Consider the following 20,890-nt stretch of genomic DNA (forward strand, 5'->3'; position numbering starts at 1 on the left):
ATATTAAGAAAAAATATATATGGCTGGGCACCGTGGCACACACCTGAGGCCGAGGATTCCTTGAGCCCTAGAAGTTGGAAACTAGCCTGGGTGACATGGAGGGAAGGAGAAAAAGAGAAAAGGAAAAGGAGGAGGCAGGAAAGAAAGAGAAAAAGCACCTATGTAGTTTTCAAGACACATACCTACAATATATGGATATTTTTGAAGGACAGATAGATATACAGGCTACATGACGATTGAATTAAACTGAATTGACCTTAAAAATACATTCATTTTCATATACTTGAATGTGGTGTGATGCTAAACATTTGACCTAAATTGTATCACTGAATGTACACACTAAGGAGAAGCAAATCCTGAGAACGTAGCTTCCTCTGTTCTGAGTTACTGTGCAGGTGATGCACTGAAACTACTTCTGTTAGCAAGTTTTCATTCTTACCAGCACCACCCCTTCCGCGCTCCCATTTTGTGCCTCCTTTGAAAATGACTCTGTAAGCCTTGGTGTGGCTCTAAGTAGTTTCCACGCCCTGCCCAAAGTGATAGCTAGAGCCCATGTAGTGGCATAAAATGAAGACCACAGGTCCAAGATTAGGTTTTTATGTTCCAGTGGACCTAGGATAAAGGTTTTATATTGGGGTCCCCACTGTGCGGTTGATCATCTCAAAGCTGAAGTGCCGCGCTCAGGTCCCCAACACCTACACCTGGACCCCTGGGCCATCCTTTGAAGGCCAGTTCTGCCCCATCAACCACTGCGGGTAGTATTCGCCTTCCTGTTTCTTGCTGGGGCCTAGTATGAAACTTACATGAGTTCTCTTCTCTGTTTCCTCCTGCTGTAGAAGATGGGGTCCCTCGCACGGCACGGTCCATGTCCCTCACGATGGGAAAGGTATGCATGTTCAAGGACTACTAGCACTTCCAAGGGGAGTAGAAAGAAGTTTGCATGGTCACCCAAGCAATCGTTCATCTTGGATCCACAGGTTCTAAAAACCCTCTGCAGAGTTTCTGCTCAGGTTCCACATTCACCAGCTTAGCCACGGACATCCCGCCTTGCTTGCTCATGTGTTTCCCTAACTACACAACCCTTAAATGAGCTTGAAATTGTCTGTACCTTGGCATTGCTGTAGGCAGTGTTTGTAACTGTCTAGGATTTTACTTGGAGACAAACCACTTCCGTTCTCTTTCTCCCAGATTTTATAATCTATAATTGGAACAATGTGAAGGATCACTTACCACCCACAGAAAATCTGGTTCAACTTCTGTCTCCTCTCTCCATAGCAGTACCTAACACTCTCAGTACCTCAGAAGCAAATTTTCCAGTGAATGTCATTACAGCTTTAGGAACCACAGGCCTTTTCCAGGCCCTTCAGACTATTGCTGTCTCTCTAAGAAAGTGTTCACTTCTCTTCCCACAGAACATGCCCCGCCGGAGGGTCAGCGTGGCTGTGGTTCCCAAGTTTAATGCCCTGAACCTGCCTGGCCAGTCTCCCAGCTCATCACCCGTCCCTTCCCTACCAGTCCTGGTGCGTATGAAGACACCTGACTTCCGGCCCTTTCTCCACTGTCCCTCACACCATGCTAGGGGAAGCAGGGCAGATACAGTCAGAGGCAACAAGGACACGAAACTCCCAGCACAAAATTTGAATGGTGGGCACTAAAAAGCTCAGTGTAGAGGAGGCCACATGTGTTCCACCACTCTGAGAAGAGCTCTGAGTGTCCTTAGCAAGGGGAAGGCGGCTCAGAATGTATTCCTTACCCATGGTAACTCAGGCTTAAACACAGTTCTCCAAGGCATCTGATTCTTTCACACTCTGCAGTAGCTTTAGGAAGTCAAAGGCTGCACCACAAAGTGAGCGAGATGTAAAGCTGAACTTGAACCCAGAGCCTGAGTTCTTAAACCCAGCGTTGCTGCCTTTTGTAACTGGGAAGCACTGGCAATAACCCAATGTCTGTGGATGTGTGACTGGTAAACAGATAAAGAGTGTCTATAGAATTATTGCCCATAATTTACTCCGAATAGGTAGCAATTTAAGATATCCTCAAAAACTAGTGTACATGTAGTATAATTCCACTTTGTATTTTTAAAAATTTCTTTCTATGCATAGACATAGAAAATTCTAAAAAAGATATATGTAAAACTGTTAATAGTTATCTCTGGGCAATGGTAAGATAGGTAAATTTTTTTCTTGGTGCCTTTTTATATTTCTGCAGTAAGAAATATAGGTAATCAGAAAAAAAAAATCCATTTCAATTTTGTTTTTTTTTTTTTTTTGTACCAGAGATCAAACTCATGACCTTGTGCTTGCCAGGGAGGCGCTTATGCCACTGAGCTAAATCCCCAGCCCCATTTCAATGTCTTTAAACCAAGGCAGTTTCCTTATTTATAAGAATATATTTTCTACATCCCAAGCTTTTGTGTATCTGGTCAATCCTATCTAAAACTCTTTCAAGTCTTTCCCCAGTGGTTCCTCTATTCTTTGTCCACAACTAGCATTACTCTATAAGTTTTTTACCTCTTCCCATCTTACTCAATTCAGTCATCTATGAGATGATCCTAAACTCCCAAGTCACTGTCATATCATTGCTTTTAGAGATTTGGGAGTGATTCCTGAAAACCAGAGGGAAAAACATTCAGAACAACTGGAAGGGCTGCTTGCTGTGTTTTAATGGCCCTATTTTCCATGCTCTACCTACATGTGTAAGATATGGTTTCCAAATACAGTGATGCCTCAGTTTACAAACTTAATTTGTTTTACAATTTGGGGGAAGATGGCTGCATTTGTAATTGTGTGGGGAAAATGGTTGTGATTGTATTGTCACCTGATGCAGAGTTTATCAATAGAAGCAAAATTTTGCTGAGTGATTTTGTTTGTGAACCAAATTGCTTACCAACAGAGGTGTCTGTGAACTGAGGTTTTATGGTGTATGTTTATTTAGAACAGGAGTTTTATGCCCAGGCCCTACCCCCAAGACTCTGGGATTAATCATTCCTTTTAAAAAAATCTTCAATGTTCAGCCAGAGTTGAGAAGATGTTTAAATCTTGAGAAGATGTTTAAAACATACCCACTGCAGCAAGACATGCTGGGAGTCCCAGGGAGTTGACTGTGCAGAAATTCCTGCTGCCTGGAGCATGCAGTAAAGGCAGGATCTGCTAAGAGCTGTTCTGGTGGTGGGATGGCTCCTGTGAGCTCATCCCAGGGAACACAGGACGCCTGCACACACACACACACACACACACACACACACACACTCCTTGGGTAGGCGGCCCAGGAGTGTGAAGTCACAGCCAGGGAATGGGACAGAAAACACTGATGGCTCCCCAACTAGAAAGGAAACTTAAATTATAAACTCTGTTCTTCACTCAGCAAAAGAAGAAAAGCTAAAGGAGCAAGTCATAGATGCTTTACGGGAGGGAACACTGAGACAAGGAGCAAGAAAGCCATGAGGGAAAGGATGGTGCCTGCACCTGGGCTCAGGCGCAGATTCGAAAAGTGGGAGGAGAAGGGGAAGAACACAGGAGGGGCAGCCTTCCTCAGCAAATCCAAGGCCTCATGGCCCTCGCTTCTCCTTGTTTCTCATCCTCATTTCTATCTCATTTCCTATGCAGTCAGAATCACCCAACGGGAAAGGCAACCTACCTGTCACCCCAGCACTGCCCGCACTTTTGGAAAAGTAAGTTTGCCAATTTTCCTCCTACTGTTGAAAATCTCTAGGGAAAGTTTTCCCAACTCATGCCCTTTCTTTCAACCTCAACCCCACAATATGATGGAAAGGAAAAGCCAAGTTCTAGGCGGAGTGAATGGGGAGGGGCTGTGAGAATCACAAGGATTTTAGGCAAACTTTGCAATGTTCTCAGACCAGAAGACAGTATGGCTCAAGCCCAGTGCACCCGATCTAAGAAGAGCTCAGAGGAGATGGATATATCCCTGTTGGTTGATTTTTTTGGGTGGCTACAGATAGAAGAAAACCTTAACTCAAAGGGACTGACGTGAATCCAGAGGTCAGGGGATTCCAGATGTGGCACAGAAGGACTCCAGCTCAGTCTCAACAATGTCCTTGCCTTGGCACTTTGTGTGTTGACCTTTTCTTTAGGCTTGTGACAAATGGCTGCTAGCTGCAGGAATTTCATCCAGAATGGACAGTATCTAGAGGAAGATGAGTACTGTCCATCCTTCCCCTAGTTCTTCCTAGGAATGAACCCAGGTTTCCACCATCTTCCTCCTTATTCACTGGCAAATTGGAAACACCGTCCCTTTCTAAACCAACCATAAGCTTTGGGAAGTGGGTAATCATTATGGGCTGCAGTTATCCTCTCCAGGTGGCGTGAGGATAGCATCCCTTGAAGCACAGTGCCTCTGCGAACAAGAACAAATTCCTGTACGAAATCATGTTGCTCTTAGGTAGGAGGAAGGAAGATTAGCAGCCAACAGTGTGTTTCGCCCAACTTTTCTTGGCATCTATGCGATTTGTGAGTCTTTTCATCCTCGGCCAGAGTAAGACAGCCTGTTTCTATGTCCTTGAAAGAATTTATAACTTACTTTTCAAATTCTCGCATTTGCTTGATTTAAAACATCTGGATTGCAGCTGCTGCGTCTCAGAACTTTCCCCTTACATCTTTGTTTGCTTGGGGAACGTCTACCTGATTCTCCCTTCTTCCTTGCCTCAAGACAGCTTTAGTCCTTCATATGCCTTTGCTGCTAGAAAAGTTTTACTTGACCTGGAAGGAATGTGCTCCTTGGGCCCCCTGTCAGTACAGATGAACTCCCAAGTCGACTCAGCCTGTTTTCCTCACGTCTAGGTAGTCTAAAGGTTTGTCCAGATTTTCTTTCCTTTCCACCTCAATACTGTTATGCAGTATTCATCCCCTTTCTCTACCCCTCCTCATCCCATCACTGCAGGGAAATTAGAAAGGTGTGACACCTTAGCCACATGTAAAAGTAACTAAGGCCACAGAACCTTACCAATCCCTAGAGTGCAGCCCTCCCTTTGGGAGCACCAGTGCCACTCCACAAGCTTCCAGCAAGGCCGCATTCCCCACTCTAGGCCTACAAAGCAACCAAGGCAGAAGACTGAGGTCCCTACTGCTCATCGTGGTGGAGCAAGCCTAGATCTCTGAAGACCAATGCTTAGGCCGGCTGAGAGCATCCATTCAGTGTGGTAGGATCATCAAGAACACGAGCTGTCCTTGGTAGGAGAAACAGCGGTATAAAGTTGGGAAAAAGAGGCAGCAGTACCAAATTTAGAGTGGCAAGTGAGAATCAGTGGTGGTGTTACTTTTAAGCATTTAGAATCAGGGAGAAGTGAGAATCAAGGCCTGTCCAGCAAGAGGTTCTCAGAAAGGTGTCTACGTCTCCTCCTAGGGCTGACCAGAGAGATCACCAGTAGCCATGAGTGACATGGGCTGATTCACCTGTTGAGAGTACAGCCATATAAGGATGCATGCGAAGAGGGGAGGGAAGAGTCAAAAGAGAAGAGACTTAGACAAGGAGCAGCTTCTCCCTCTGCATTTATAAACCTGTTAAGTGGTTCCTATTTGAACTCATGAAACCGGAAACTTTTAATGGATTCCCAAGTGGCTAGCAATAAGGAAATTTGTAAGTGAAAACGGACTCCACAGATACAGTCAAGTCTAACTACCCTATCTATACTGTTAAAGACAATCTACGTGTTCTAATTTAATAGACATTTCTGTCTAGTTTGTTGTATTTCACTTTGTGTTAAAATGATTTCCCAAGGGCTCAGTAACTAAGCAAGAAGGGAACAGGCTAAGTATATGATAGGAAGACCAAGTAGCCCTTGACTGGCTCACGAATAGCTGATGGCTCTTCCCACAGTGTGACTGCAGAGAATTCTTGGCCTTGCTCCTGTAGGTCATTGCATAACAAACTGCTCTTTACTCATCATACACAAAGAGAGTGATGTTTAACATTAAAGACTGTAGCAGAACAAAGTTCAAGAGCCATTCAGCACACATAGGAAGACCTGTATGCCTGCAGTGTCTCACTCCTCATTCTTTTGGCAATTACTCAACAAGGGAGGGGCAACAGAATGCACTCAAGGAGTTTCAGACTTGTGGGAAAGACAGACGGGAAGCAGCCTGCTATTTGACAGTGGGATGTGTGTTACTTTAAGGAAGTACAGGTTGCTAAAGGAGCAATATACAAGAAAATAAGCATCTAACCCAGTTAGGGTGTAGGCTCAGGGAAAAGGAGGCTCAGAAAGTGCTTCCCTCTCAAAACTTATTTTTCAAGTGAAATCTAAAGGTTATATAATTAAATAGGTGAACAGGAGGTTAACAGCACTCTGGGCTCAAAGGCCAGAAGGAATGGAATGTTCAGAGAATGATGATGATGATGGTGGTGGTGGCGATTATTATTTACTGCATACTCACCGTTCACCAAATGCTTTCCTAATTTCTTTGCACTAAGAATCTCATTTGATGTTTACAATAATCCCATGAGGTTAGGTACCCTGTTTTATAGACAGGAAAACTGCTGCCCGAGACATGGTCACTTCCCCCAGCTTCCACAGCTAGTAGATAGCACGGTTTATGACCTTAACCTCTTACTACAGGAACAAAAGAAGTCCAGAGTGAGCACAGAGAAGAGGGTGCGTTGAAGAGCTCTTTCTGGAAGAGCCTGGTGACTGCATGAACATGTGGAGAGGGTAGAGCAGGGTGGGAGCACGCAGAGCCCTCAGCTGAGGGGTGAGCAAAGCTGGGGTGTGGATGAACACCCAGTAGTTTTTAAGAAGGCCTGTTATGCTGATGCCTCGCAGTACAATTTTAACTCCCTATCTTGTATACGTTGGAAAAATTAGGATAAATTGCTTAAAGAATTTATATGACATTAAATTTGTACAATAAGCAGCACCCACCCAACAGTATTCTGGAGTGAATTACTCCCCAATAAACTTATGTGATCCCAGCAATCTGGGGTTAACAGGGAGGGAGAAAGATCTTCTAGCTCAGATCCTTTGGAATGGGTTTGTCAGGGGAGCTGCAACAGTGGGGATGACTTAGAAACATTGCTGGGCCCAAGAGGTAAGGTCTGTTCACTGGAAAGGACTGTAGTCACTTTAAAATGCTGTTTGCTATATGTAAAACATTACATCTAATATGCCTGCCTATCCAACAACACGCTCTGACTAAACAGCCCCTCACGTTACTAGGAGCGGAGCACAATGACAAACACTTGTGACTGGTGAACATGCAAGAATAGCGAGCTTCATTTTAATCAGTCATCCTAAAGAAAAAGGCATGTAAGATTTCAGGCTGGGGACAGATGCCAAGATCAGTGAATGTTTGGCCCAGAAATCCCTGGGGTGGGCACAGACTGTGCTGAGCCCTCATTTACAAACAAATTCCTTGAGCCCAACATAAACACTGGGTTCTCAGGAAGTACAGAGAGGCCTTGCCCATTTTGCAATGTTCCAACTGGGTAAGTCAGTGAGGTTGGTGCCACTCAGCAAGCATTTAAAGACACCTGTGTGCCAAGTGTCGTTCTGATTGAAACACAGTCCTGACCCCTGTGGTCACAGTCATGAAACTGAAATAGGCAGGTGTATAAAAAATGCTTTCTGAATGAATCACATAGTGATGGAGGTGTGGTGAGAGGAGAAGGAAAGAAAATAGAATTTACCCAGACTGTGGGAGAGGGAAGATCACTAATAAAGTTCTACGGAGGAGAAGACTTTCACCCAAGTCTTAAAGATGCCTTCAGAGAAACTTTGAGGTAGTGAGAGAAACTATTCGGGAACGACAAGTTCAGGCTAGAAGACAGAAAACAGTGTACATCCTCTGTTTCCCCCACCACCAGTCCTACCCGCCCCCCTGCCGTGTATGAAACAAGGTCCTCCCAACCATCTCACAACCAGTACCCAGGTCCCGCCTGCAGGAGGCAATGACTTTACTCAGCAGGAGCCTTGAGCTGCCCACATAATTCAGGGCTTCACGAAAAGACTTCTGTGGGAAATCCCAGCGATTTCGGTTACGGTTGTTCAGTCAGCAAAACTGTAAGGCGCGTGAGTGTTACCACACACAGTGGACATACACTTGAGAAATTTATTAAAGCAGCTTTATGTAAATTTCTCCACATTTAAAATTAGCTCACTTTTAGAGCTTTTCTGACTCTGAAATGTCAAACTAATTGATACCAAGTTCTCCTTTAAAGATATAAACAATTTCTTAGTAATTAATCAGCTTAGATTTCTTTTTATAGATCATGTTTAGAGGAACCTCAGGTTATTCTGAACATTTACCAATATGTTTGCTTTATATAACAGTAACAATAATAATAACAATATCATTCCAGAAAGTTTCCTTGTATTTCTTCAGTAACTCTTATTAACACAGCATATGCAATAACCCCATTGAAGCTTAGGAAAGTTAGGTCTTTTGCATGTTTTGGAACCACATTTGAACCCAGGTCTGCCTCAAGCAAATTCTTTTCCTCTTTATCATGTTGTCCTCTCTCATACTTGTTTGACATTAAGGGACTTTTAAAACCAAAAACTGTAGAGAAAAGAAATTAAAAGCATGATGCCGGTATTTCACTTCTAATGCATAAGTACATTCCATGAAAGAATTACTGTCCTTTCCCTTGGCTGGGGCCGTGTTTGTCTTCTCTCACTCCAGTCATTTGCACAAATAGGAAACTGCACATTAGGGAAGGTCACATGGAAGAGAATGACTAATGTAATTTGCAAAGGGAGAAATGTTATGAATAGCTGGTATTTTTAGAGTGTTATCTTTCTTGTTCACAATGGGTTGAGGTTTCCAGCCTGATGAAATGTAAATTTTCAAGGTCTGAGGGAAAGCTAAGAGATGGGAAACTGATGCCAAGAGAAAGGAGAACATAGAAGGTTTACTCATAAACCCCGCTTGAGAGATCAGCAGAGAGAGCAGCTGCGCTGTCTCAGAGTCTCAGCCGGACAGCTCTGCACAAAGTTTCGCCTCATTTGAGGGCTTCTCCAAGGCAACTTTACCCCATTGGGATTCTGGTCACCTTGGCGGGCTGCAGGGAAATTGCCTTAAAACGTGTGGTCCCATCCATACCTTAAATGGGTTCCCACAACTGCCCAGCCATCCCGCTGTAACTGTCTAGTGTGTTTATTTTCCTACTTTCCCACGTGACTCTCATACCTTCTACTCTCTCCTGAAGCCTTCTTAGGCCCCTGGACAGCTCACTTTCAACAGATGATCTTGTCTTCTTCTTTATAGAGAAAATTTAAGCTGTCCACCAGATAAGAACCCTCTCCTCTTCCTTCACCAGATGCCCAACCCACTGTTGTCTTCCTCTTCTCCTGGTTAGAACCAAGGAGAGGTTTCTCCACCTTTCTAAGGTCTTTGTTCCTTCAGTCAAAGACTTTGCTCTTTGGTTATCTCTGTTCTCTCACCCCATTTCTGATAGCATATATGTTCAAATGTGGTTCAGCCCTAATCCAGTTCTTCAGCCAAGTGCTTCCTCTCTCCTTGAATCCCTTTCCTAGTGAATGACTGCACCTGTGTCTCAACACTTCTTTTTAACCTTCCACTCTTTATTAAGCCTATTCCATCTGCCTTGGCTCCCACCATTACCTCAAGGCTCCTCTTGACTTCTGCATTTTCATTTAATAGGCACTTTGTCCCCATTTGACTGAGATTCTCAGAGGAGGTGGGAATTCTCCCTCCCTGACACACTCTGTTCTCCTGACTCCCAAGCTTCTGTACTTTCCTGGCTTCCTCCTCCCTTTCTGTTACTTCTTATCCTTCTCTGTGGGCTCTTCCTTTTCCATCTGAGCTAAGTGCAGGACAGCCAGGGATTGTTCCTGGATCATCTTCTCTTTCTTCACTCTGTCCCTTAGACGACAGGTCGTTTCCTGAACTTTAATGAGTGTCCCTTAGCAGAGCTCCTCTCGGCCTCACTTTGGCACATCCAGCTTTTCACTGGACACCTGCTTGGACACCTCATGCGCATCATCCAAAAATCAGTCCCTGCCACCTTGACTCTTTTCAGCTCCTCAGACTTCTCAGTGATTTTTGTGTCTTGAGTTTTAATGTGTCATGCGTGCGTCCTCTAGCCGGGGTGGTTTTGTGTGCCCTGGCTATGGCTGACCCCTCATCTTTCAAGCTTGTGCTTCAGAGTCAGCATGTCAGAGAGGCTTGTGTGACCTCTCACCCTGAACACATTCTCTCGTTATTTGCTGTCACTGAATAGTTCTCTCATAAATGTTATAATCTATAATTAATGACATTTTTCCCTCTCGTGGGGGGGCATTCCCTTCTGCTAAGTTCCACACTGCCCCTTGATGTGTCCCCAGTACATCATAAAGTGCTGACTTGACTAAACTCAGTAGCTATTTGACAGACTGAGTGGCATTCTGAGGTGTAAGACAGGCTGGGAGAAGAGGACCCCGAGTGCCTTAGGCTGTCCTCATTTGCCTTTTCTCAGCTCCTAGTACTTATTCACTCACAGCACCCCCAGGAATAAGAGTAAGAGTAGATTTGGGGGCATGAGGAGAAAGGACACTATATTGTGGTCTAGGAAGGATTCATAAAACAGAGGTTTCATAAAATTTTGTCTTGGGCTGGAAAAGTTTTTAAAAATCTAGAAACTACAGAAAGAACATGGATTTCCTCACTTCTGATCAGGAATCAGGCAAAAGATGGTTTTGTTTGCAGTTACTCAGCTTCTCTCTGAACTTAAGCCCATTGCTTCCTTCTTCTCCCTAGTGGAAAGACCAATGGGGAGCCAGAATGTGAAACCCCTGCTCCTGTGCGGCCTCCAGGCTGCCGGGAGGAAGTCAGCCAAGAGACCAAGAGCAGGATGGAGGAAGAAGCCTACAACAAGGGGTGAGTCAGACCCCCGCCACTCGAAAGCGCTCAGTAGGTTTCAGAAGACACTGTCCCACGCCCTTTCCTGTTTCTTGAAGCTTTAGAGCAACAATCAGTGGCCCTGGGGCCTCCTTGTGTCAGGAAAGAGCTACAGAGGAAACAGTGAGACTGTTCCACAGGAAGGACAGAAGGAAGCAGGGTCAGAGGTTATGGTTAGACTGTAATTAGACTACTCTCGTTTAGGCTGCAAAACCTCAAGAACACAACTACCCAGAATGGTCTGGAAATCAGAGACCAGGAGTAGCTTCCTCTTGGCAGAGCCTGAGGCTTCTTCACATATGCAGTGTGGTCACATTGCTGCCAACAGTGCCCATAGGCAGCTGTAAAGCTGCTTCCTAGAACTGCCCTGGGCACCCCTTCTTCCTGTAAACCAGTGTCCCTTTGTCTAATTGAACTTCGGTAGCATCTAAGGGTCAGCTGTCAGTCGTCAGGGACCCAGCCACAGGCCTCAAGGTACAGTATTACCTCCCACCTTTTGTGGCAATGGCTGCTGAGAGAGATGCAGCTTCCTGTTAGTCAGAACCTGGGGGGGCTTCTTTGTGACAGTCAACCTCAGTGATGGAGTTGGTCCAACCAAAGTGCTAGAATTAAACATCCAGCTGTAGGTCAAACAAATAGAGTGCATTTAGAGTAAAACTAATCCAGAAAGAAGGAGATAGAAGGGCCTCTCTTGGAAAGCCTATCTTTTCACCCACAGGTGTTCTCTGCCCAGAATGCATGGAGGTCAAACTCCTCCACTGAGTACCTTTCTAGCTTGAGCTCCGGCACTTCCAAAAAATATCCCAGTGCTTGAAGTTATACAGAAACTAAATGCAGTCTTACCTCTACTGAATGTTTTGTAGACTAACTCAATCAAGAGACCCTGTCTCCCATTTTTCCCCTGTCAGTGTGTCACCTATCACATAAACAGGAAGGATGACCTGGGAGTGTGGGGAAATTGTACTGACATGGGCCATGTAGGAGTTCAACAGAGTTCCCCAGCTTTTTCCTGTTGTGTGGAACCACAGGAATTGCGTCATCCTTGGAAGTACTCAAGTCCCCTCCTCTAGGAATTCAGGAACAGATGCTCCACAGTCAGCCCTTTCAGACACATATTTTCCTTTTTTGCCTTCCAGATATCAGGAAGGTTTAAAAAAGACCAAAGAACTTCAAGATCTGAAGGAAGAGGAGGAAGAACCAAAGAGTGAAAGTCCTGAGGAACCTGAAGAGATAGAAGAAACTGAAGAAGAGGAAAAGGACCAGAAAAGCAGGTGGGAAACCTGCATTTGGAGCTCTTTACATTGCTGAAAATGAATTAAAATTTATACAATTATTAAACTTCACAAAATGTCTTAAAATGCTGACCCAGGAAAGCAGTGAGTCTTAGGCCCAAATAATGGCCAGGAGAAACTAAAAAGACCCACGTGCGAGAGGAGGTAGAGAAAGTCGAGAACCAAAAGAGTTAACAATGGGATGTTTGCAAGAGGTGGGGGTCAGATGTGGTCCTAGGCAGGGCAGGCAGCAATCAAGATGCTAAGGAGCTGAGGAAGAGTGAAGGAGAGTGGGCCCCTTCCAGCCCAGCTATGGTCAGCTCATTTTCCAGAGCCTCGTGGAAGAGCCAAGACCTGCTGCTGGCCTGAAACTCCAGAGAGCATTTCTTACAAAAGTAAGATTAGGGGCCGAGGAAACACATGGGGCTGGAGTAAACTATGCTCAGTGGCAAAGGTGAGCCTCCAGCAGGCCCCTTCCACGCTGGCCAAACAAGCTTGGAAATCTGCAGAGTAGCTTCACTTCAGACTGAAAATATTTGTAGTATTTCTTTTTAAAAAATACTATTTCAAGAGTATTTTTCTTTAATTCAAGGGAGGAAATATTGTAATCCCAAATATCAGGTGCAGTCATCCAAGTATTGTAATCCCTTTTGTAGTCTTCCTCACAGTCCAAAAAGTTATGTTTGTAATTCCATTGAGACCTTATTGGAATCCCAGCAAGTTAATTCCAATCTACCACCTCCAATGCAACCCATGGTGAGAGTAACTTGGACATATTCCAAGTTAAGGGCAGCCAGCAAGTCCTAAGTCCCATCCTTGTGAGGACTTGCAGACAAAGGCCCTGATCCAAGGCCTCTGCCAGAATTTATTATCTTGTGAAGAAGGGGGTAGCTCGAGGATAAATGACAGTGAGGATGGCGGGAACTATGTGAGTAACCTGAGCTGGCGGGGCCAGGTAGGGAGAAAAACATCTCTGCAAAATGCAGAGGTAAGGTGATACAGAAGGATCAATTTGCATAATTTAAATAGGGTAGCAACGAATTGTTTTGGGAGGCTGTTGCTTCCGTTTCTGATGTGTACACTTTTGTGCCCCGGGAAGTCATAGCCTCTTTATCTCGGGACTCATAACCAGTTGACATTCATGGAGCTGACTGCCCACCATCCTCCCACCGTGCTTATATATTTTAGAGAGAGCACTATTCCAGGAAACAGGAGACTGTCTGATGGCTTTAGAGATTACACACCAGTACCTGGATAGCCTTATTTGCAATGCTTAGAGCCAATTAAAGAAAGAAGAAAATACCATAGTCAGCTCTGTACATATCAGTGTAAGGAAATAAGTCTCCATATAATCAAAGTTGCAGCAATTGTTCTGCATTCAAGGGAAGTCACTCAAGTTGTTTCCTATAGGAAATACAATGTGTGGGCACAGCTGGTACACCCCCCCCCCCATCTTGTCCCATTTGTAGTCCCACCTAGCCTTTAGCACACAAAATAGTAGAAATAACCTCATTTGGTTCCAGGATGTTCCACGTAATGAGGTCTCAGCCCCAGTAGGCCAGGATTATGCCATAGAAGTATGTGCTTGGGGACGGAATGCACTGGGCCCTTAGAAGAGCTATACTCTGCCCTAATAGATGTCACATCAGCACCCTGGTTTCTCAGGACAGCCTAATTTCATATATTCTTTTCTGTTGTCTGTATCTGTACATTTAAACCACAAATTTGATTTTAAAAGTGTAGCTATAGCAACCTTGGAACACTTCATTAAAATCTGTTTTAGGTCCCCAGGCTATCTTGGGGTACACAGCAGATCTGGGCAAAATGATTCATTATCTATTCAGCTGCTGAACATGGAAAAGGGTATGTGACTGTGCACCCTTGCTGGCAAATGGTGGAAATCAGCCACGTACAATGAATAAAGTAATAAACTGAAGACCAAAAGCAAGATGGCTATGGCACAAAATATGCAGAAGCCATCCACAGAGCCCACTTGTGGAAAACTCAACCAGTAAGCAGTCTCAACCTGCCTAGGTCAACCCCACTACGTAAGGGCAGAGCCATCAGGGAGGAGTGGGGAAATGTATCCCCGCTGAGAATAAGACTTGCTGGGGTACACTACCTCCCCGAATGGGAGAACCTCAAGTTTAGTGATGGAAGCACAGCTCCTACCCAAGCAGCTGGATCTTATGCTCCTTACATTTCTCCTCCACCTCAGGGCCCTCAGCTCTTGTTTCTCAGGCCACCATGCACTCTCCCTCCCCTTAATCTCATCATTCCCAAGCCTGGACAGAAGTCCTTCGCTTGGCACCCTGAATGTGGCTAAGACAGGCTGGAAGTTCTAACTAACACTTCCAAACACAGAGAAAGAACAAAAGAGAAATAAACAGAATAAGAGAGTACATGAAATATAAGCAGCCTGGTTTAAAAAGCACAGGCCTTATCTTGCCAATTCAGTCTCAGGCCATTGGCAGTCCCTCCTCTCGTGAAACCTCAAAATGAGACTTTGGCTGGGTCCCTTGCTCCCCAGCTGGTCATCAGCACTTGAGAATGGCTGCTTGTAACAGTATCACTCAAGAGAGTCTTTTTTTTTTTTTTTTCTGTCTTTTTCCTTTTTTATCGGTACCAGGGATCGAACTCACAACTGCCTGCTTGCAAGGCAGGAGCTTATGCCGCTGAGCTAAATCCCCAGCCCACTCAAGGGAGTCTTATTGGTCCTACTGATTCTGGGAGCTTTGCTTTGTCTCACATTTTTTGCTTCCTCCCACATTTACTTTTGATGTTGGGAATATACCTGTTCCTCAGGGGACAGCAGGCTTGAGCAGAACCCTCAGAAGTGTCTTCATCCTTCTGCAAGGGGTGTGATCTCACCTTTTTAGGCTCAGCAGTATGGAATCATCATCTCTTTAAAGGTTGACAGTGCAGTCATAGAAACTTCCCACTGATGGTCATAATGACCTCACGTGCAGCCAGTCTGGGTCAGAAGCTGTCACCTTCAGTGGCTTGTGGTCCTTATCCACTTTAATCCCTTAGGCCAGAGTGGCCAGCAAGCACCTTACTCAAACATGAGTCCTTGTGAAAGTTTGGCACCTTGATAACAAAGTCCACAATTACCAAATGTTCCATGTCCTACTTAGTGTATCCTAAAAACTGTGCTAAGCCCAACACCTGGCCCTTATTTAAGAGATTCAACATCAAACATCTTTGATCTAAGTTTTTTCTCTATAATATGGAAGAATATAATCTGTTATGAATCTGTTATAAATATTTCACTCTGGAACCTTCAGTTTAAAGGAATTTTGGGTGAATCAACCCAATATTTTAACAATGTTAAAATAGTTAACAGTCTTCTGAAATTCATGTAATAACTGAACAACTGGGACTCATATGTGCAACATAACAGTTTGTATTCTCTCCCACCACCTGTTCAAACTGGCTCTACAGAGATGAAATGATATTTAGGCAAGACCCTTCATTTTTCCAATAATTCTTAAAAAACAGACGTTCACTCAACAACCAAATATTTAATTCTATTTCTAACCTCTCTTATAAGCTAGAAATGGGTGATCAAGTAAGGATCACAAAGCCAGGTTTTGGCTTCCTCTTTTGTAGTCTCACTTAAAGAGTAGATTTAGAGAGAGATTCTCCCCACCCTGGAAGTCTGTTTTGAGCATGGAAATGCAGCTCCATGCTCCATCAAGGCATGATTCCATTTTGGCATTCAATTAAAGAGAATCGGGCTGGGGATTTAGCTCAGCGGCATAAGCGCCTGCCTTGCAAGCAGGCAGTCGTGAGTTCGATCCCTGGTACCGATAAAAAATGAAAAAGACAAAAAAAAAGAAAAAATTAAAGAGAATCTAAAGACTCTAAATGGAACTGAAAGAAAATAAGCTTGCATTTCTAAGCTCTCCCTAACAGTTGTGAAAATAGCTAATGATTTTCACATCAGATCATGTTCTTTTGCTTTGCTCAATTGCGAAAATGACCTGATTAGGTTCCCACATAGCTAAGAAACCCATCACTGTTCCTGTAGCATTAGCCTCTGAGGCAAGCACTCTGGGCATCCTTTCTAAGGAAGGTATTTGTTAGGGTTCCAGTCCATGGCAAGCCATCAGTTCTGCTGGCTCTGTGTTGGTGCTCCCTGCTTCTCAGCAGCTGGCCTGTGTAGTGCTTCGGGTGTATGAGCCCCAGGGTCTGCAAGGAGACCTTCTGACTTGTTCCCAACTCTTTGGTTTGGGAAACTTTAATATTCTCATTGTTCATAACTTTAAAAGCCTGGCATTAAAAACAGGAGGAAATTCTAGCTTGATAAAGTGTCCAGGGCTTCTGCAGAGAGATACGGAGCCTTAACTGAATGTCTTCTTACTAGGCCACATGCAAAGAGGATAGGTGGGAAAGCAGCTGGGAAGAAGCAATAGAAAAAAGGAGCGAAATTGAAGAGGGAAAGAAGCACAAAGCAGAGAGAAATGAAAGGCAAGAAAGGGAGAAAGAGAAGAGAGCAAAGAAAAAAAGGGGGGGAAGAAATTACAGGATGAATAGAATGAGGATGCGAAAACATCTCAAATGAGCCACCCAGAAGTTAACAGTCTCCTGGCTGCCCTTGGGGTGTTTGAAGGCAGCTCTTGAGGTTGATCCAATCCTTTGTCTTTTGTCGCCAGAAATCAGTTTGCTTCTGAGAGTTGAGCACATTTTTTCTACTGTGGATGCAATTGGAGGTAGAACTGAGAACAAGTATGCCTTAGTATCAAGCCAAGAGACAATTTCAAACTTGGAACTGATCACTAATACAGCCAAATGCAGAGAAGATATGGTCTTGTCTGGATCCATGAGAATATGAATCAGCCAACCTAGTACCATAGTTTCAGGACAGTGCAGATATTAATAGTCATGTCATGAGGAAATCAGTGAATGGATGCGTGATCAAGCAAGTCAGAATGTTCTGGACCACTTGCTCCAACCATCAAGGGTAGGGACTGGGTGGCATCAAAATCACCAAGGCAACTTGACTATAGATTCTTAGATCATAATTTTGGAGATTATCATTTTGAAAGCCTAGAGTATTTCAATTTGCTGCCTGATTCTATGCAATGCTGGGTTTAAGAACTGTTGCTCTAGAAAGCACAGAAGATAACCCCAGGAAGAGAGGAATAGGCTCAGGAATTATATATGTAAGCACACTAAAATCCTCCACCTATTTTTTTCATTGACAGCAAACTTGAACAATTGGTCCATTTCTTGCAAGTCATGTATCCCAAACTGTGTCGGCACTGGCAAGTGATCTGGATGATGGCTGCAGTGATGCTGATCTTGACTATCGTGCTGGGGCTCTACAATTCCTATAACTCTTGTGCGGAGCAAGCCGATGGGCCCCTTGAAAGGTCCACTTGCTCGGCAACCCAGAGGGACTCCTGGTGGAGCTCAGGACTCCAACACGAGCAGCCTACAGAGCAATAGGAAACTTGATTCCTAGTCAATGCCATGATCCAGTGTATTCAGCCCCCAAGTATAATGAATGTATCAGGCCCAAGTGTGACACCACCCCCTCATCAGGGAACAAGGAGGCCTTCTTTTCATACTTGGCACCTCTGGGGAGCTATTCATACACAGTAACATGATGTTCCTGGAGGATCAACAAAACTGCCCTGGGAAAGCCTCCTATGGACAAAGAAGTGACCTACACCGAGGAGCTCTAGCCAAGGAGATGGTCTCTTGTCCCTAGCTCAGATGGCAGGGGAGAACTGAAACACCTTCCATGAGGAGGATGATAAGAAGCTCACTCTACCCCTTTTCCTTTCTGCAGTTGGTTATCAGGAAGAATTGTGCTTAGCAGCTAGTACTGACACTAAGGATCAGACCTGGAATTTGGAGTCCCAGCATGAATATCTTCCCACGTCCCATCTCATTTTCCATGGCTATCCTTTGGCCTCTCCTTCCCTCCTTGGGAATCAGTTTCTTTTCACAGAGTAGGAAAGTTTTCTGGGAAAAATGTATAGCTTAGTGCTTGAAATGAAATGGGAAAATGTGAATTAATATATACGAGTCTGTACACATGCAGACAAGACAGACACACTAGATGCATGCATGTGCATGAAGTCAACAACCCCCTGAATGTGTGTTCTGGGTATGTGCTATGGGCAAGAAAGATGTGTGTCAAACCTACTCAGCGATTTTCACTGTGTGGGGAAGTGACCAGGCACTGTACAGTGAGCTCTCTGCACGGACTGAAGGTGTTTGGAAAACACAAAACCCTATGGTTGTAATGGCAAACTTGCTGGTTTCCACGCCAAATGCCAAGTCTAAACTGCTGTACAGTGCGATCTATTTCCTACTTTTTCTCTCCCTGTGAAAGCAGTTGTCTCAGTTGTTGCACACTGAGTTCAGCCCTCTCATTCTGTGTGGTGTTCACCTGCACAGGCAGCTGCACCTTAGGGCTTCCATTCAGATGGGATTCCCCGCCCAAGGGTGTGCTTCAGAATATGCCCAGCTAGTCAGTATTGAATGAAGAAGCTCATCCCATCTCCAGTTTTATGTCTGTCCCCAATCTTTTCAGCCACTGTCTTCAGTCTGTCCTCATCAGTTGGGGGGAACAGGGGATGTTGGTTTTCGGATGGCTTCTGTTGTGATTGTTTTTGTTATTGTTTGCTTCTGCTGCTAACACTCATATAGAACTTACTATGATCCAAGCACTATTCTCAGTGTTCTGTGTGTATTAATTCACTTCCACCGTAAGAAAATTCCTCTGTGTAGATATTTTCTTGTCGTGTTTTCAGATAAAGACGCTGAAACACAACAAAAAGATGTGCGAACACACAGCTAGTAAATCATGAAGCTGGCTGCAGGGGCCGCATTCCTCGGCCTGCACTAAATAACTGCTCCTTCCAGGGTCTCCTAGCTGGATGCCTTACATTTCAGGTTCCATTTACCAGCTGGCCCCTCAGCCCTCCTAACCACCTCTGGTTCTCAAACTAAACTGTTTTTCTCCCACCTCTGTACTTTTATTCTGAATTTTTCTCTTCTAGTCACTCGTGGGGACCAAGTATAAAAATTACCATTCCTTACAGACTTTCATGAGATCCCACCACACTCCCCACAAAATGGGTCACACCCTCCTCTGTGCTTTCTGGGACTTGTCAAGTATTTTTGGCATTGACTTGTACCTACAATCTATCACCATAACTTATTTATGTATCTGTCTCTCTGAGCATTCTTGCTCAAAGACAAGAACCATGTTTTACCCATCTCTTGGGTAGGTGCCTAACATGGTGGCTGATGCTTGGGAGAGTGTCTTTAAATGTTGGTCAAAAGAACAAGCAAACATTCCAAGTGGTGGAGAGCACTGTGGGACAGCTAGTATTTTGTGATTTTCCCAATATTGGCACCATCCTCACTCCATCTCCATGAGAAAAGATAGTTTTCTTGCTCTAAGATTACTCTAGTATTCCTTAGTCTACTCTGAGAGAATAAGAATGAAACCAGGCTAGCAGCAACACCATTACCAAGCTCAAAGACTGGGCTCAATGCAATCACTCCCTTCAGGGAGACCCCATAGACTAGGTCCCACTTTAAAACCACATGTTTACGGAGGGGGGGGGTGCATAAATTACCAGTGGCTGGAGAATGGCTGAGTGAAATAGCAGGCTTGACCAAGGATGTGCCGTTAAGGTCAAGAGTTGCAGATTAAGGCAGAGAGACTTTGGAGACATAAGTAGATTTACCTAGCCTCTTCCAGAGGGCCATGTACAACTGAAGGACCTTTAGCTTCATGAGCCCCCTGAGACAGGATATGAATGGAGATCCAGAGACAGTGGCCCTGAGGTGGACTCTAAGTAGCCAATCTTGACCTCTCTGAAAGAACAACTAGGCTGAGCTGGCCCTTTGTCCACTTGGCCCAGGTTTCCCAACCCCATTTCCAAGTGAGACAAGGCAAGAACAGGGTCAGAGAGCTCCTGCATTTCCAGTAATCTCCCAGGAAAGCCTGAGAGAGCCCTGGGCAGAGGCCTTTACCTCACTGCTCCATTAGAATGAGAGAAGTCTGGGAAAAGGGCATTTCTGAGAGGTAGCATGAGTAGCCATACTTACAAGGACTGAAAGCAAAAATCAACCTGATGCAGTTGCAGCTGCTGCCAAAGCAATTACAAAACGGGAACAGGCCCTGTATTTCCAAAGTGACATCAATCTGAAATAAAGTTCCCCTCAAACTGCCTCTGAAATCTGACATTTCTGCTTAGCCCAAGAAGTCTGGTTGCCTACCTGCAATTGCAAAGAGATACTATATGTTGTTTGCACCATTGTTGATGTCACTTCCTAAAAGGACCTTCACTTTCGGACCACGACAAAGCCATATATGTATTGCTCCTCGTGCGCAACCTGACAGAGTAAATGAAGGAGATGCTGGGTTTGCATATCACTGGCTGTCAGTTCCTAATGTTGTTAAACCTCACACGGGTGTGCTAGCATCAACTGTAGAGTGTCACATACCTGAGTTTGAAAATAAAAGCACATTTCCAAACCTTGTACAGCAGCCAAATGCCTCTTCATTTCATGGAGCTGAGCCACAATCTTACTCCAACCTTGAATCAGACCCCTTTGAATATTTTATGCCTTCCAGAACAAAGCAGAGGTACCCAGGCACTGGATCATTGTACTATAGCTACCAGCAGAAGCTGGTCAGGCCCTCTTGTTTATTCCTTGCCCATTGCTAGTCCTAGTTTCCTGTGATTTCCTGGCCTATGATTTTCTAAAATATACTTTGCTATAATAAAGACTACT

At 44.5% G+C, this 20,890-nt stretch overlaps 1 protein-coding gene across 1 annotated transcript in view; it reads left to right on the forward strand.

Moving 5' to 3' along the window:
- Irag1 (inositol 1,4,5-triphosphate receptor associated 1) overlaps nucleotides 1-20,635 on the forward strand; it is a 112,559-nt gene extending 91,924 nt beyond the window's left edge. The window contains 6 exon segments of the mRNA XM_063251918.1: nucleotides 837-886; nucleotides 1,413-1,520; nucleotides 3,606-3,670; nucleotides 10,710-10,829; nucleotides 11,987-12,121; nucleotides 17,332-20,635. Of these exon segments, the coding sequence (XP_063107988.1) occupies nucleotides 837-886; nucleotides 1,413-1,520; nucleotides 3,606-3,670; nucleotides 10,710-10,829; nucleotides 11,987-12,121; nucleotides 17,332-17,575 (722 nt within the window). The 3' untranslated portion in view covers nucleotides 17,576-20,635.
- Nucleotides 20,636-20,890: the final 255 nt, after the last annotated feature.

The sequence above is a fragment of the Cavia porcellus genome, unplaced genomic scaffold, assembly GCF_034190915.1.
Source record: "Cavia porcellus strain 051 isolate PalLab524CR breed Dunkin Hartley unplaced genomic scaffold, mCavPor4.1 scaffold_6, whole genome shotgun sequence".
Taxonomy (NCBI): Eukaryota; Metazoa; Chordata; class Mammalia; order Rodentia; family Caviidae; genus Cavia; species Cavia porcellus.